Source organism: Ranitomeya variabilis, chromosome 3 (assembly GCF_051348905.1).
Source record: "Ranitomeya variabilis isolate aRanVar5 chromosome 3, aRanVar5.hap1, whole genome shotgun sequence".
Classification (NCBI taxonomy): domain Eukaryota; kingdom Metazoa; phylum Chordata; class Amphibia; order Anura; family Dendrobatidae; genus Ranitomeya; species Ranitomeya variabilis.
In genome coordinates this window covers 734,463,294-734,482,094 of record NC_135234.1, presented here as the reverse complement: position 1 = coordinate 734,482,094, position 18,801 = coordinate 734,463,294, and the positions used below count along the sequence as shown (strand labels likewise).

The following is an 18,801-nucleotide window of genomic DNA, read 5'->3' as shown; positions in this document are numbered from 1 at the left end:
TAAAAGACGTGCAGCATGTCCGGAGTCGCAGGGCCGCCGGGTGCGTGTTACCACTCATAGTGGAGACAGGATTTCATAAAATCCCCTCCACTATGCTGTACCATCTGGACGCTGCGTTTCCTGAACGTGGACACGTACCCTAACAGCACAATGAATGCCATGAAAACAAAACCTTGGTGAAATTTAGGCTTATTAAAACTAATTAGGATTTTTCCCCCATTTTCCTGTACATTATATAACAAAACAAACAGTGTCCTTCCGAACTACGACTTGTCTTGCGAAAAAAAACACAACTCAAGCCCGGTTATGTGTCGACGGAAAATGAAAAAAGTTATGACTCTTGGAAGAAGTGGAGGAAAAAAGCGAAAACGCAACATCAAAAATAACCAGTTGAAAGGAGATAAACACATCCAGGAACAAAAAATAAAAAAAACCCAGGCCCCATACACCTATATTGCCCCCCACCACCACCAAAAAAAAAAGTTGACGGTAGAAATGATGAGGAAAAAAAAGATATTATTCTGGTCCCCAAAGTTTTAAAGAGGAATATATTTCAATACATTTCCTATGATGGAATGTACACCTTTATCCTTAAATGGATTTAATTATCAAAGCAACATTGTTTATATTACATTTATTAATATCATTATTTTTGCATATATTAATAAGCATGCATGTGAGAATAATATTATGTACTTGTTTTTAGTATGTATACCCCTTTTCACATGTAAAGCTCCATAGAATAAATGAGCTATAATAATATTAATAATAAATAATAATAATAAAAAAAATATATTTTGCTAAGTCTATTGACTTCAGACTGCATTCTCACTAATATCCACCAGATGGCGATCTTGTGCATTACTGATTTCAATTCCTTCTCGCAGAAGTTGCAATTCCAAAGTTTGTCCGCTAGATGCCGCCATAGAGAATGTGTGTCCAGAGCAAGCTTCCCAGTCTCGCACACAATGAAAGCCTCTGTACTGGGGAAAGTGCAGGGCACCGTGAGTGTGAGCGGACGGGGCTGACAACGAGCAGCCAGAAAAGTGACTAAATCACAAGCTCCAGTCCCAGGTTCATGCTGGTGCCTATGGGAGGTCACTGTGCACACATAGCAGAGCTGGAAAGCTTTGCCTGGAACTTGGAGAAAGTTGGGAGAAGAGAAGATTGTGAAGAACAAGAGCCTGGGAAAGTCTCTCCCTGAAGAATGCAGGTTTCCTCCCATCGCAGGGTGCAGGCTGGAGTCTCCTGAGGTAAGTAAGGCTGCTGGGGACGGGCACACATGTAGCAGAGCTCAGTCATCAGTTCACTTTTTAGCGCAGATCTGACCTGCAGTCCCATGTAAAAACATTGAGGAATATCATCAGTTGTGTCAAGTGACAAACTCGGCTCTGCTACATCTCGATCAGTTCGGCCCTGCTACATCTATAGGTCTTTTTTATTACAAAGATGTCTCGGCTTCTCAGTATTTGTAGAACTACAAATCTCAGCATGGCCTGAGGAACCCGGTTTCTATACGACTGCTAGGTGTGAGTAGACCCCCCTATCTGCTCCTGGGAAAGCTGGGTGACGATCATTATGGCTGTCTTGGGGCACACACAGATTATCTCCCTGCGGATATCGCAGTGGACGACGTTCACGTGTGGCGAAGGGTTAAATCAACGGTGAAAATCCGGATTCACAATCCGCACCGCGGGTCAATTTCTGCTGCAGATTTTCTACATTTTTTAATGGGAATGAGATTTGGTGAAATGGCATCCACTTTGCTGCTCCTGTAACACACAGCGGATTTTTGTCATGCAGGATTTAAAGGGGTTGTCTTCTATAAGTAAACTTTTCCCTATATGCGCAATTCAGTGTAAAAAAAATGCTTTACTTGCCCTCTCCTGGTTTTGTGCAGTGCCCCATTTTTGCCCTGGTCCCCTTTTTTTGACTGGAGCAAGAAAAAGTTTTCCAACGGTTGACAACCCCTTTAAGAAAAGCAGTCTGACAACCAACGTTCTGCTATTCCAGCTCACAGTCACCCAGATCTTACAGGGTCCCAAGTTACAAATCAGAAGGGTTAAGAATTCACAATAATCTGAATGATGCCTGAGGGCCACAGAGCAGAATGTATCATTGTGATGTCACCGTATACAGATATACGGTAATGCACACAGTGATGTCACGGTACAGGGATAATACACACAGTGATGCCACGGTACAGGGATAATACACACAGTGATGTCACAGTACAGGGATGATACACACAGTGATGTCACAGTACAGGGATAATACACACAGTGATGTCACAGTACAGGGATGATACACACCGTGATGTCACAGTACAGGGATAATACACACAGTGATGTCACAGTACAGGGATAATACACACAGTGATGTCACAGTACAGGGATGATACACACAGTGATGTCACAGTACAGGGATAATACACACAGTGATGTCACAGTACAGGGATGATACACACCGTGATGTCACAGTACAGGGATAATACACACAGTGATGTCACGGTACAGGGATAATACACACAGTGATGTCACGGTACAGGGATAATACACACAGTGATGTCACGGTACAGGGATGATACACACAGTGATGTCACGGTACAGGGATAATACACACAGTGATGTCACAGTACAGGGATAATACACACAGTGATGTCACAGTACAGGGATGATACACACAGTGATGTCACAGTACAGGGATAATACAGTGATGCCACAGTACAGGGATAATACACACAGTGATGTCACAGTACAGGGATAATACACACAGTGATGTAACAGTACAGGGATGATACAGTGATGTCACGGTACAGGGATAATACACACAGTGATGTCACAGTACAGGGATAATACACACAGTGATGTAACAGTACAGGGATGATACACACAGTGATGTCACGGTACAGGGATAATACACAGTGATGTCACAGTACAGGGATAATACACACAGTGATGTCACAGTACAGGGATAATACACACAGTGATGTCACAGTACAGGGATGATACACACAGTGATGTCACAGTACAGGGATAATACAGTGATGCCACAGTACAGGGATAATACACACAGTGATGTCACAGTACAGTGATAATACACACAGTGATGTCACAGTACAGGGATAATACAGTGATGTCACGGTACAGGGATAATACACACAGTGATGTCACAGTACAGGGATAATACACACAGTGATGTAACAGTACAGGGATGATACACACAGTGATGTCACGGTACAGGGATAATACACACAGTGATGTCACAGTACAGGGATAATACACACAGTGATGTCACAGTACAGGGATAATACACACAGTGATGTCACAGTACAGGGATAATACACACAGTGATGTCACAGTACAGGAATAATACACACAGTGATGTCACAGTACAGGGATAATACACACAGTGATGTCACAGTACAGGGATAATACACACAGTGATGTCACAGTACAGAGATAATACACACAGTGATGTCACAGTACAGGGATAATACACAGTGATGTCACAGTACAGGGATAATACGCACAGTGATGTCACAGTACAGGGATAATACACACAGTGATGTAACAGTACAGGGATGATACACACAGTGATGTCACAGTAAAGGGATAATACAGTGATGTCACGGTACAGGGATAATACACACAGTGATGTCACAGTACAGGGATAATACACACAGTGATGTCACAGTACAGAGATAATATACACAGTGATGTCACAGTACAGGGATAATACACACAGTGATGTCACAGTAAAGGGATAATACAGACAGTGATGTCACAGTACAGGGGTAATACACACAGTGATGTCACAGTACAGAGATAATACACACAGTGATGTCACAGTACAGGGTAATGCACACAGTGATGTCACAGTACAGGGATAATACACACAGTGATGTCACAGTACAGGGATAATGCACACAGTGATGTCACAGTACAGGGATAATACACACAGTGATGTCACAGTACAGGAATAATACACCCAGTGATGTCACAGTACAGGGATAATACACACAGTGATGTCACAGTACAGGGATAATACACACAGTGATGTCACAGTACAGGGATAATACACCCAGTGATGTCACAGTACAGGGATAATACACACAGTGATGTCACAGTACAGGAATAATACACCCAGTGATGTCCCAGTACAGGGATAATACACAGAGATGTCACGGTACAGGGATAATGCACACAGTGATGTCACGGTACAGGGATAATGCACACAGTGATGTCACAGTACAGGGATAATACACAGTGATGCAGAGATGATGCACGCAGCGGTGTGTAGAGATGATGCACGCAGTGGTGTATATAGATGATGCACGCAGTGGTGTATAGAGGTGATGCACGCAGTGGTGTATATAGATGATGCACGCAGTGGTGTATAGAGGTGATGCACGCAGTGGTGTATATAGATGATGCACGCAGTGGTGTATAGAGATGATGCACGCAGTGGTGTATATAGATGATGCACGCAGTGGTGTATAGAGGTGATGCACGCAGTGGTGTATATAGATGATGCACGCAGTGGTGTATAGAGATGATGCACGCAGTGGTGTATATAGATGATGCACGCAGTGGTGTATAGAGGTGATGCACGCAGTGGTGTATATAGATGATGCACGCAGTGGTGTATAGAGGTGATGCACGCAGTGGTGTATATAGATGATGCACGCAGTGGTGTATATAGATGATGCACGCAGTGGTGTATAGAGATGATGCACGCAGTGGTGTATATAGATGATGCACGCAGTGGTGTATAGAGTTGATGCACGCAGTGGTGTATAGAGTTGATGCACGCAGTGGTGTATAGAGATGATGCACGCAGTGGTGTATATAGATGATGTACACAGTGGTGTATGGAGATGATGCACGCAGTGGTGTATAGAGATGATGCACGCAGTGGTGTATAGAGTTGATGCACGCAGTGGTATTACAGTAACGTCAGTCACCATTGTAGGATAATGTCGCCGTGATCTTCGCACACCACAGTATAGTAGCGCACACCCTGGTAGTGTCGCAGTGGTGATCTTACTGTTCACCGTTTTGGTTGTCACCCAGGTTCCCCAGACCCAGATATAAGATCTGGGTAGGATCAGAGAACGTTGGGGTTTAGTGTCCGTGTCCTGCTCACGTGGCTGTTTTTCCTCTCGTGTGATGGACTGTGTCTGTTTTCCCCTTTAGGATCTCATCCCTTTGGGATAAATCCGCGGTGCCGGTTCCTGGACCTTCCCTTGGTGTCTTCTCCTCCTTTTATGTTGCTGTAAGGAGACAACATTGCCTATAACTGAATTTAGGAAATTGCGCCTCCAGAATAATGGGGGAGACAGCCCCCCCTCAGGCCCCGGCGGGGACCCTGACCATTGGAGGAGTATCTAATGTGGGTCTGCTCGGAGGAGGAACGGTGGCTCCCCGGCTTCACAACGCCATAGTGGAGCGGCTCCGAGCTCGGATAGCAGTTTGCCGCCAACATCAGATTAACTGCGAGGGTCGCTATGAACGCAGCAGGGCGGAAAGTATTGATCGAGAACGGGAGAACACCCTGCAGCTGCTGACCCTTGTCCAGCATGGCCAGGGCAGCAGAAAGAGCAGCAAGCATAGCAAGAGCTCCTGTGCTGCACCCCCGGACTACCGGCACCATCACCCACAGCAGCCGCAGCTACTCAATGACGAGGGCAGTGACATTAATGGAGGCCAGCAAGCTTCTAATGGACTGGGCCAACGGAACTCGGCTCTAATCGCTGTAAGTAACATGTCACGTCTTACATGCTATCAAACGATAATCCTCTGCTGTTTCTGGGATTAGTGGGCCCGTGGGCGATCCTACTGGTGACTGACAGCTATGTCTGTGTGCACACTTATACAAAAAAAATTGTCAGTCACTGATAGGACCACCCACTGGACCAAAAATCACAGGAAGAGCAGAGAGTTAAATGATTAAAAAACAGGTTATACTGAATATTTTCACACAACCAGCTAGCAATCTCCTCAGCTGCTCCTCCTGCTCTATTTCATGGAGCCTTCAGATTGGACTGTATTATCATGGTGACAGGTTCTCTTTAAAAAGCCTTGCAGCAAGACTTGGGATATAAACCTAAATCGGAATATTCTCCAAAAGGAAAATAGCTCTATTTGCAGACACCTGTCTCGGGGGGGTTTGCACCTCATCAGTTCAAAATAGGCAAATCGTTGGCCATGCGAGTGATTTTAAGAGGTAGGGGTGTTTTTTAGAAGAGATATTCTCAAGTTGTCTCTTGAGTAGCTCACAGCTCTGCAGTCTTGTTACTTGCTGGTTTCTGTTAAGGCGGGGTCTCCTCCGTCAGTGACAATTTTGATGGACAGCAGAGTTGTAATATTAGTAAAACTATAAAGCTCAGCACAAGGTCTGCTGTTACACATTCATATATCAGTGGTTTGTTCTGAATTTACAGTATTATCTGTGTATTTTCACATGGAGATAACAATGTATTTGAACTACAAATTAATGGGCTGGATGAGGTGGCTGGTATGTCAGGAGTTAACCCCTTTCTTGGAAAGTAACTACTGCTCATTCTCGGACAGTTTCTAGGCAGGCCCCGATAGCTGAGCTTCATGGAAACTAGCTGTACACCATGTAAGATAACAGCTGTCGTAGCAAGAGAATGAGCGCAGATAGAAAAATCAAGTTAGTTGCAAACTTACTTATTTTTATGCTTTCTAACAGCAGCAATTTAATAATTTTAAAATACTCCTATAAGGAGTGCACCAAGCTGGTGTATGGAGACTTATATGCAATGCAGTGTTTTCTGGTAAAGGGGTTGGATGTTATACACCAAGGGTGAAGGGCCGAAGGTTATACTCCAGGGGTGAGGGGCCAATGGTTATACACCAGGGGTGAGGGGCCAATGGTTATAAACCAGGGATGAAGGGCTGAAGGTTCTACACCAAGGGTGAGGGGCCGATGGTTATAGACCAGTGGTGAGGGGCCAATGGTTATAGACTAGAGGTGAGGGGCCAATGGTTATACACCAGGGGTGAGGGGCCGAAGGTTATACACCAAAGGTGAGGGGCCGAAGGTTATACACAGGGTGAGGAGCCAATGGTTATACACCAGGGGTGAGGAGTATATAACCTGATATGAAGGACATTCAATGATTAAGACCGGATTCCCAATGCTTTTCTCCATGTAGGGTGTTTTATACCAGAGGTTCATTATCCATTTCCGTACTTTATAGCCAGTGTTCATGGACAGAGTTAAAAATGTACATTTTGGGTCCATTGGCTCATAAATAAGATAAAGCTCAAGTATGTCATTGTTGTATAGTATATTGATAAATCCTATAGGATGCCTCGGCCAGTGCGTATAACATGGGAGTAATACTCCACGGGGCCATAAGGATATCCGGTAAATTATGGGATAGGACACAACAGTCACTACGTTTTTCCTTAGGGCTAATTACCATTGTGTGATTTTATTTCTAATTTTTCATCTAAAAAAATTATCTCATCTGGTATTACATTATTATTTGGGAATTAAATTGGAGTATTATGTGGCAGATGTATGAGGAGTGGCAGACATTCTCTTGCTATGATAGAGCTGTTATCTTACATGGTGTACAGCTAGTGGCAGAACTAGAGCCCGATTGGCCCCATGCAAAATTTGGACCTGCCCATCCCCCTCATGTTGTTCACATGTACGAGCCCCTGTAGTGTTCTAAATCCTGTACCCTCGCACCCTCGATCATTACTCCCCTGTGTATTGTGGTATCATGCTTACTCTGCGGCATATTACTTGAGCACTATAAGGGGGTGATATGACAGCTGTATATTGCACTATTGTTTTGGCACTATATAGCGATATTATGTAAGCTGAAATTACGAAAGAAAAAAAGCGTACAAATAACTTGTGGATGATTCCACATTTGCTTGTGGCCCAAGGGTTCATTTTCTGCAAAACCTGTTGCAGCCACAGGGTTCAGTATTTTAGAAAATGGTGTTGGTGAAATAAACTTCTCTTCTTAAAGGGCAAGTTCCATCAGAAAATGTCTTTTGTGAAAAAAAGTGGGTTTTCATATTATATTCAGCTTTTATTTATTTTTGCTTTAATTTTCTAGATCATTAGTTTAAGGCTCTTACGTCCTGTTGGGAATATGGATTTTAGCAACAATAGACTGACTCAGACCCTATTAGTTTTGTATAGAAGTGTTATCTGAGCATGCTCTATTCTTGGGAAACTAAATTGTGAAGGGAGGAGGTGACCTGTGACATCCCCTATAATGAATGGTAGATCCTGTGTTACTTACTGTATTAGAGGTGTTTTCAGTCATTATAAAGGAGGAGGAGGTGAGCTGTGACATCACCTTTTGTGAATGGTGGATTCTGTGTTATATACTTTATATAGAGGTGTTTTCAGTCATTGTACAGGAGGAGGAGGTGAGCTGTTACATCACCTATTGTGAATGGTGGATCCTGTGTTATCTACTGTATATAGAGGTGATATCAGTCATTGTACAGGAGGAGGAGGTGAGTTGTGACATCACCTATTGTGAATGGTGGATCCTGTGTTATCTACTGTATATAGAGGTGTTATCAGTCATTGTACAGGAGGAGGAAGAGGTGAGCTGTGACATCAGTTATTGTGAATGGTGGATCCTGTGTTATCTACTGTATATAGAGGTGTTATCAGTCATTGTACAGGAGGAGGAGGTGAGCTGTGACATCACCTATTGTGAATGGTGGATCATGTGTTACCTACTGTATATAGAGGTGTTATCAGTCATTGTACAGGAGGAGGAGGGGAGCTGTGACATCACCTATTATGAATGGTGGATCCTGTGTTATCTACTGTATATAGAGGTGTTATCTGTTATGAACTGGTGGTTTAGGAGCAACATGGGACGAGCTCTGGAGGAGATGGTACCTGTACTAACCGCAGTTCCTGAGCTTATCACAACATTAGAAGTAGCCGTGGGATGTTCCTGTCACTCCCTAGACACCTCGTCACAGCCGGAGGACTAACTACCCCTAAAGATGGAAACAGGAAAGCTATCTTGCCTCAGAGAAAATCCCCAAAGGAAAGGCAGCCCCCACAAATATTGACTGTGAGTGGAGAGGGAAATGACATACGCAGAATGAAATCAGAATGTAGCAAAGGAGGCCAGTCTAGCTAGATATATAGAACAGGACAGAATACTGTGCGGTCAGTATAAAAAAACTAGAAAAATCCACCACAGAGTTTACAAAAATCTCCACACCTGACTAAAGGTGTGGGGGGTAAATCTGCTTCCCAGAGCTTCCAGCTTAACTGAATAAATCCATATTGACAAGCTGGACAAGAAAAAACATAGAAAGAGCTGAACGAGTAAGTCCACAATATGTGGACAGCAAAAGAACAAGCAAGGACTTATCTTTGCTGAACTAGTCAGAATATCAGGGAAATCCAAGCAGAGATGTGAATCCAACCAGGAACCATTGACAACTGGCCCAGGCTGAAGGATAGAGCCAGGATAAATAGCCGAGCCAGAAAGACGATCAGTGGAAGCAGCTGCTGACTGCTAAATCCAAGGAGCAGCAGTTCCACTCAAAACCACCGGAGGGAGCCCAAGAGCGGAATTCACAGCAGTTATCTGTCATTGTACAGGAGGAGGTGGTGAGTTGTGACATCACCTATTGTGAATGGTGAATCCTGTGTTATCTACTGTATATAGAGGTGTTATCAGTCATTGTACAGGAGGAGGAGGTGAGCTGTGACATCTCCTATTGTGAATGGTGGATCCTGTGTTATCTACTGTATATAGAGGTGTTATCAGTCATTGTACAGGAGGAGGAGGTGAGCTGTGACATCTCCTATTGTGAATGGTGGATCCTGTGTTATCTACTGTATATAGAGGTGTTATGAGTCATTGTAATCGAAGGCGAAGGTTATACACCAAGGGTGAGGGGCCGATGGTTATACACCAGGGGTGAGGGGCCGATGGTTATACACCAGGGGTGAGGGGCCGATGGTTATACACCAGGGGTGAGGGGCCGATGGTTATACACCAAGGGTGAGGGGCCGATGGTTATAGACCAGGGGCAAGGGGCCAATGGTTGTACACCAGGGGTGAGGGGCCGAAGGTTATACACCAAGGATGAGGGGCCGAAGGTTATACACAGGGTGAGGAGCCAATGGTTATACACCAGGGGTGAGGAGTATATAACCTGCTATGAAGGACATTCAATGATTAAGGCTGGTTTCACACTTGCGTTTTTGTAAGCTGCGTTTTAGCGCTAAAAAACGCAAAAAACCGCATGCGTTTTTTCCTATACTTAACATTAAAAACGCATGCGTTTTTTCGCATGCGTTTTGACGCGTTTTCGGCAACGCATGCGTTTTTTTGACGCGTGCGTTCTTTTGCAGAAATGCAACTTGTAGTAATTTCTAGCGGCGTTTTTTTGCGGCAAAAAAATGCATTGCTGTCTATGTAAACGCATGCGTTTTTAAGCACATGCGTTTATTTGCGTTAAAAACGCATGCGTTTTTTTAGAAAAACACAAGAAAACACACAAAAAAACAGGAAAACCCTAACCATAGGGATCCAAACCCTAACCCTAACCCTAAGGTTAGGATCCCTAGTAACCCTAGGGATCCTAACCCTATCCCTAACCATAGGGATCCTAACCCTTAGGGTTAGGGTTAGGATCCTAACCCTTAGGGTTAGGGTTAGGATCCCTAGGGTAATGGTTAGGGTTAGGGTTAGGATCCCTAGTAACCCTAGGAATCCTAACCCTAGCCCTAGGGATCCTAACCCTTAGGGTTAGGGTTAGGATCCTGACCCTTAAGGTACCGTCACACTAAACGACATCGCTAGCGATCCGTGACGTTGCAGCGTCCTCGCTAGCGATATCGTTTAGTTTGACACGCAGCAGCGATCAGGATCCTGCTGTGATGTCGCTGGTCGCTGAATAAAGTCCAGAACTTTATTTGGTCGTCCGATCGCCGTGTATCGTTGTGTTTGACACCAAAAGCAACGATACCAGCGATGTTTTACACTGGTAACCAGGGTAAACATCGGGTTACCAAGCGCAGGGCCGCGCTTAGTAACCCGATGTTTACCCTGGTTACCAGCGTAAAAGTAAAAAAAACAAACAGTACATACTCACCCAGCGTCATACCTCCCCCAGCGTCTGCTTCCTGACACTGACTGAGCGCCGGCCCTAAAGTGAAAGTGAAAGCCGCTGTGCTGTTAGGGCCGGAGCTCAGTCAGTGTCAGGAAGCAGAAGCTGGGGGACGCTGGGTGAGTATGTACTGTTTGTTTTTTTTACTTTTACGCTGGCAACCAGGGTAAACATCGGGTTACTAAGCGCGGCCCTGCGCTTAGCAACCCGATGTTTACCCTGGTTACCCGGGGACCTCGGCATCGTTGGTCGCTGGAGAGCGGTCTGTATGACAGCTCTCCAGCGATCAAACAGCGACGCTGCAGCGATCGGCATCGTTGTCGCTATCGCTGCAGCGTCGCTTAATGTGACGGTACCTTTAGGGTTAGGGTTTGGATCCCTATGGTTAGGGGTAGGGGTAGGGTTAGGGGTAGGGTTAGGGTTTGGATCCCTTTATCACCTTGATGGTGGGGGGTGGCTTATCAGTGACCTGGTGACCAGGACATTCTAATAAAAAGCTACCCCTAACCCTAACCTTAGGGATCCTAACCCTAGCTAATTCTATTAATAGTGTGTTTTCTAGTTGATTTTGATGTTTGGCAGCTGTCACACACTTCTCAGCATGCGTTTCAAAAACGCAAACGCGGGAAAAAACGCATGTAAACGCGGGAAGCCGCCACGTTTTGCCGCAATTTTTTGGGGGCGCAAAAACGCATGCGTAAAAAAACCCGCACCGTTTGCATGCGTTTTCATGCGTTTTTTCACCACATGCGTTTTTTTTAAAAACGCTGCAGATCAAAACGCAAGTGTGAAACCAGCCTTAGACAGGATTCCCAATGCTTTTCTCCATGTAGGGTGTTTTATACCAGAGGTTCATTATCCATTTCCGTACTTTATAGCCAGTGTTCATGGACAGAGTTAATGTACATTTTGGGTCCATTGGCTCATAAATAAGATAAAGCTCAAGTATGTCATTGTTGTATAGTATATTGATAAATCCTATAGGATGCCTCGGCCAGTGCGTATAACATGGGAGTAATACTCCACGGGGCCATAAGGATATCCGGTAAATTATGGGATAGGACACAACAGTCACTACGTTTTTCCTTAGGGCTAATTACCATTGTGTGATTTTATTTCTTATTTTTCATCTAAAAAAAATTCTTATCTCATCTGGTATTACATTATTATTTGGGAATTAAATTGGAGTATTATGTGGCAGATGTATGAGGAGTGGCAGACATTCTCTTGCTATGATAGAGCTGTTATCTTACATGGTGTACAGCTAGTGGCAGAACTAGAGCCCGATTGGCCCCATGCAAAATTTGGACCTGCCTATTACCCCCCTATGTTGGTCAGATGTACGAGCCCCTGTAGTGTTCTAAATCCTGTACCCTCGCACCCTCGATCATTACTCCCCTGTGTACTGTGGTATCATGCGGACTCTGCGGCATATTTCTTGAGCACTATAAGGGGGTGATATGACAGCTGTATATTGCAGTATTGTTTTGGCACTATATAGCGATATTATGTAAGCTGAAATTACGAAAGAAAAAAAGCGTACAAATAACTTGTGGATGATTCCACATTTGCTTGTGGCCCAAGGGTTAATTTTCTGCAAAACCTGTTGCAGCCACAGGGTTCAGTATTTTAGAAATTGGTGTTGGTGAAATAAACTTCTCTTCTTAAAGGGCAAGTTCCATCAGAAAATGTATTTTTTTTTAAAGTGGGTTTTCATATTATATTCAGCTTTTATTTATTTTTGCTTTAATTTTCTAGATCATTAGTTTAAGGCTCTTACGTCCTGTTGGGAACATGGATTTTAGCAACAATAGACTGACTCAGACCCTATTAGTTTTGTATAGAAGTGTTATCTGAGCATGCTCTATTCTTGGGAAACTAAATTGTGAAGGGAGGAGGTGACCTGTGACATCCCCTATAATGAATGGTAGATCCTGTGTTATTTACTCTATTAGAGGTGTTTTCAGTCATTATAAAGGAGGAGGAGGTGAGCCGTGACATCACCTTTTGTGAATGGTGGATCCTGTGTTATCTACTGTATATAGAGGTGATATCAGTCATTGTACAGGAGGAGGTGAGCTGTGACATCTCCTATTGTGAATGGTGGATCCTGTGTTATCTACTGTATATAGAGGTGTTATCAGTCATTATACGGGAGGAGGAGGTGAGCTGTGACATCACCTATTATGAATGGTGTATCCTGTGTTATCTACTGTATATAAAGGTGTTATCTGTCATTGTACAGGAGGAGGAGGAGGTGAGCTGTGACATCACCTTTTATGAATGGTGGATCCTGTGTTATCTACTGTATATAGAGGTGTTATCAGTCATTGTACAGGAGGAGGAGGTGAGCTGTGACATCACCTATTGTGAATGGTGGATCCTGTGTTATCTACTGTATATAGAGGTGTTATCTGTCATTGTACAGGAGGAGGAGGTGAGCTGTGACATCACCTATTGTGAATGGTGGATCCTGTGTTATCTACTGTATATAGAGGTGTTATCAGTCATTGTACAGGAGGAGGAGGAGGTGAGCTGTGATATCACCTATTATGAATGGTGGATCCTGTGTTATCTACTGTATATAGAGGTGTTATCTGTCATTGTACAGGAGGAGGAGGTGAGTTGTGACATCACCTATTGTGAATGGTGCATCCTGTGTTATCTACTGTACATAGAGGTGTTATCTGTCATTGTACAGGAGGAGGTGGAGGTGAGCTGTGACATCACCTATTGTGAATGGTGGATCCTGTGTTACCTACTGTATATACAGGTGTTATCAGTCATTGTAATCTTACCTGTAATGACATTGAGACTGATGAAAAGACCCATGGCTTATTTTCTTTCAAATTAATCCTGAAAGATCAAAATCATAAGGGGGTCTGTTGTGTATTTGTTAGGATTCCTATGCTTTCTACAAGTATAGTGGCATGTAAAAGTTTGGGCACCCCTGGTCAAAATGACTGTTATTGTGAACAGTTATCAAGTTGAAAATTAAATTATCTCTAAAAAGGCTAAAGTTAAAGATGACACATTTTCCTTGCATTTTAGGATATGTAGATGCAAAAGTTTGGGCACCCTTGCAGATTTGTGTACTCAGATAACTTTGACCATGGTTTCAGATCTTAATTAGCCTGTTAGAGTTATGACTCGTTCACTATCATCGTTAGGAAAGGCCAGGTGATGCAAATTTCCCAGCTTTATAAAATCCCAACCTCCTCTAACTTGTGCCAAAAACAGCAGCCGTGGGTTCTTCTAAAAAGCTGCCTAGTACTATGAAAATGGTGGAGGCCCACAAAGCAGGAGAAGGCTATAAGACGATAGAAAAGCGTTTTCAAGTTGTCCTTTCCTCAGTTTGAAATGTAATTAAGAAATGGCAGCTAACAGGAACAGTGGAGGTCTAGATAAGGTCTGGAAGACCAAGCAAAATTTCAGTGAGAGCTGCTCGTATGATGGTTAGAGAGGTAAATCAGAACCCCTGCTTGACTGCAAAAGACCTTCAGGTACATTTAGCAGACTCTGGAGCTGTGGTACGTTGTTCTGCTGTTCAGAGACATCTGTACAAAAATATGGTCTTCATGGAAGAGTCATCAGAAGAAAGCCTCTCCTGTGTCATCACCATAAAATTCAGCATCGAACGTATGCAAAAGAACATCTAAACATGCCTGTTGCATGTTGGAAATAAATCCTGTGGATCAATGAGGGTAAAATAGAACTCTTTGGCCACAATGATTAAGGTATGTGTGGAGAAAAGGGCACAGAATTTCAGGAAAAGAATATCTCCCCAACCATTAAGCATGGGGGTGGATCAATCATGCTTTGGAGTCATGTTGCAGCCAATGGTATGGGGAACATTTATCAGGTAGAGGGAAGAATGGATTCAATGAAATTTCAACACATTTTTGATGCAAACATAACACCATGTGTAAGAAAGCTGAAGTTGAAAAGAGGTTGACTTCTACAAATGGATAATGATCCTAAACACATGTCAAAATCCACAATAGACGACCTCATGATACTAACCATGCATGGTGCCCAAACTTTTGCATTAGCTCATTTTCCTTTTTGTAATATTTAAGATGAAAAAATATATATATTTTTGCCTAAAATAAAAAGGAAAAGTGTCATATTTAAAGGGGTATTCCTATCTCCAAGATACTGTCTCAATATAGTAGTAGGTGTAGTATTAATAGTTGCAAATCCCTCCAATTAGAAATGTAGTATAGTTCTTCTGATGCGCTATGTTGCTGACCCCATGTAAGGCATTGCAGTAGCTGAGGTATCCATGGTTACAGCCACTAAGAGCTGTCTATCTGTTAATATATGAGTGGTCATAACCATGGATACCTAAGCTACTGCAATTCCCTACATTAAATAAGTGACATAGTGAATCAGAAGAACTATACTACATTTCTAATTAGAGGCATTTGCTAATATTATTATACCTACTACATATTGGGGGAGGATCTTGGAGATGGGAATACTACTTTAACTTTAGGCTTTTTAGAGTTCATGTTCAACTTGCTTAACTGTTCACAATAACAGTAAATGTGACCGAGGGTGCCCAAACTTTTACATGTAGTCCATGAGCCGGGCCAGATATCGGTACCACCCGGAGTGACTAATTTTCTTTGGTATTTTTAGGTAGATGCATGTCTGTAGTTTATTTTTTGATATGATAGCCCTTACATATACGTAGCTTATTAACCCCTTCAGCCCTAGGCCTATTTGTACCCAAGTGCCTAAGCCAATCTGACCTGTGCCACTTCATGGGCTAATAACTTTGGAACGCTTTCACCTATCCAAGCCATTCTGAGATTGTTTTCTCGTGACATATTGTACTTCACGTCAGTGCTAAATGGGAGTCAATATATTTTACCTTTCTATATAAAAAAATGCTAAATATTCGGAAATTTTGGAAAAATCGGCAATTTTTTAACTTTGAAATTCTCTGCTTTTTACAAAAATACTGATACCCCCCATAATAGTTATTAATTTACACTCCCCACATGTTTACTTCATATTGGCATCATTTTGAAAATGAAACCTTATTGTTTTACGACGTAATAGGGCTTATAGTTTTATGCGCAATTTTTCACATTTACAGCAAAACCCACTTTTCAAAGGACCAAGTCACTTCTGAAGTCACTTTAAGGGGCTTACATAACAGAAACCACCCATAAATTACCCCATTTTGCAAACTACACCCCTCAAGCTGTTCAAAACTCATTTTTAAAAACTGTTAACCCTTTAGGTGTTCCACAGGAATTTTAGCAGAATGAAGGCGAAATTTCAAAATTTCATTTTTTTTCCAGATATTACATTGTAATCCAATTTTACCTGCAACCTAGCAAGGGTTAACGGCAAACCCAAACTTGGTTACCCTAATTCTGCAGTTTATAGAAACACCCCACATGTACTCGTAAACTAAAGTATGGGCACACAGCACAGCTCAACACGGAAGGAGCGCTATGTGGTTTTTGGGTGGCGGATTCACTGGAAGAAATCTAGGGGGCCATGTCACATTTGAAGGCTGCCTGAGGTACACCCACAGTGGAAACCCCAAAAAGTGACCCTATTTTGGAAACTACACCCCCAAGGAATCTTTTAGGGGGTATAGTGACCACTTTGACCCAACCAGTGTTTCACAGTAGTTGGAAACACTTGGTTGAGAAAATGGAAAAAGTGCATTTTTTACATGAAGGTGTCATTTTAGGCTCATTTTTTTATTTTTAAGAGGTGTACCAGCAAAAAATGCACCCCACTATTTGTTCACCAATCTCTCCCGAACACAACAACACCCGATATGTTGTCGTACACTGCAGTATTGGGGAACGGCAGGCCTCGGAAGGGAAGGAGCGCCAAATGACTTTTGGAGTGCAAATTTTACTGGAAGAAATCTAGGGGGCTATGTCACATTTGAAGACACCCTGAGGTGCCCCAACACACGCACACACACTGACACATACACGTTCTGTGCTGAATAGGACTCTCCGGTCTTCTCTGCAGAGCTCCTATCTCCCTCTGCTTGCATGGAAAAACTTCCTTCCATGGCTAGAAGAAAACCATGCAAGGGACCTTCACCATCTGGATGAAACACTGAAGAACATCACAAACTTTCGCATCAGTGTGTCGCAGGGATCCTTCGAAAAGCTCTTGGATAATGAATCTTGCACACTTACCCTGAAGCTCTTTCAAGTTTATCTTGAGACCCTCAGAAATGAACAACTCTCAGCATTCTGGATGTCATACTTGGACATGGTCGAGACCATGCTGGCCCTGGTTCGAGCTTCAAGAGAAGGCAACTGGATGCTTCACCTAGGAGCAATCCGACAGATGATACCATGGTGTTTTGCCTATGACAAGGTCAACTATGCCCGATACCTAACCTATTACTATGCCACAATGTCTCGGCTGCCCATAGAACACCCAGAGGTCCATGAATACTTCATGCAAGGTGGCTTTTCGGTCCAGATCGGTAGCAAGAATCCTTTTGGACGAATTCCTGTGGACCAGACCATTGAAGAGACAATCAACAAAGACACCCAGACACCAGGGGGCACAAAAGGCTTCAGCCTCAAAGTTGGAGCTGTTTCCAGGTTCTACCTGACATCAGAGTACCGCAGTATGTACTTGAGGCAGCTGAGGGCCCTGGTAGGCCAACAATATACTGACTTCAGCCATTCAGACCTACAGGTGTCTAGGATTAGAAGAGATGAAGCCGATGTCCAATCTTTCGTTCAACTGCTGGAGACAGGTTGGGTGAACCCCTTCAACAAAGAGCATAATGGTGAACTTATCAGTTTGTCAACAGCGACTGTAGCACCACCAGATGTAGCCAAAGACCTTCAAGGGGCATACAGTATAGGAGAGGATGCATATCAAACATTCAAGGATGAGCGTTTGGGTACCGATAAGCCAACTACATTGTTTCATGACAAGATGACGAAGAACAAACTTAAAACGTTCTCTAACATCCAAATGAAGACACGCAGACAAGGTCTTGGCAAGGAGGTAATTTTGAAGGCTGACAGAAACCTATTTGGCCAGATGATACTTGTAGCTGAGAACAGAAAGCTACAAATGAGTGATGTCTTGACTCATCCCCTGGGTCCATTGCCATGGGCACTTGCCAATGGTGATGGGTCTATCCGCAAGACCAACAAGGCTGCCCTCGCAAGGGAGTTGGAGAGGAATGCTCGTCCTGCAGAAGTGATCCCCGAGCCCTCTGCAACCATCATTGATGGGATGAGCCTGGTTCAGAAACTGAAGGGAAACAATGCAACATTTGGCCAGCTAGCAGGCACAGCAATGAGTCGCGCTATCCATGAGGGTGCTAAGAGCAAGCGCATTGATATTGTCTTTGACGTCTACAAGGAGACATCCATCAAAGATACAGAAAGAGTCAACAGATATGAAGGCACAGGGATCCATTTCAAGAACATTCAACATGGGCACAACATCCAGCAGTGGAAAAAGCTTCTAAGTAGTTCCTCCAACAAGGCAAGTCTCATAAAGTTTCTGGTAGAAGAATGGAAGGCGAAACACCACAGGGAGAAGCTTGAGGAGAAGGAGCTGTATGTCACATGTGAGCAGCTCTGCTTTAAGATCACCAAAGAACAGTGGGAAGAGGCTGCTGACCTTAAGTCAA

General features: G+C 43.4%; 1 protein-coding gene across 1 annotated transcript in view; it reads left to right on the top strand.

The window, feature by feature from the left end:
• Positions 1–989: 989 nt before the first annotated feature.
• MAML2 (mastermind like transcriptional coactivator 2) overlaps positions 990–18,801 on the top strand; it is a 206,380-nt gene continuing 188,568 nt past the window's right edge. The window contains exons 1-2 of the mRNA XM_077298464.1: positions 990–1,253; positions 5,199–5,757. Of these exons, the coding sequence (XP_077154579.1) occupies positions 5,332–5,757 (426 nt within the window). The 5' untranslated portion in view covers positions 990–1,253; positions 5,199–5,331. The remainder of the gene's footprint in view (positions 1,254–5,198; positions 5,758–18,801) is intronic.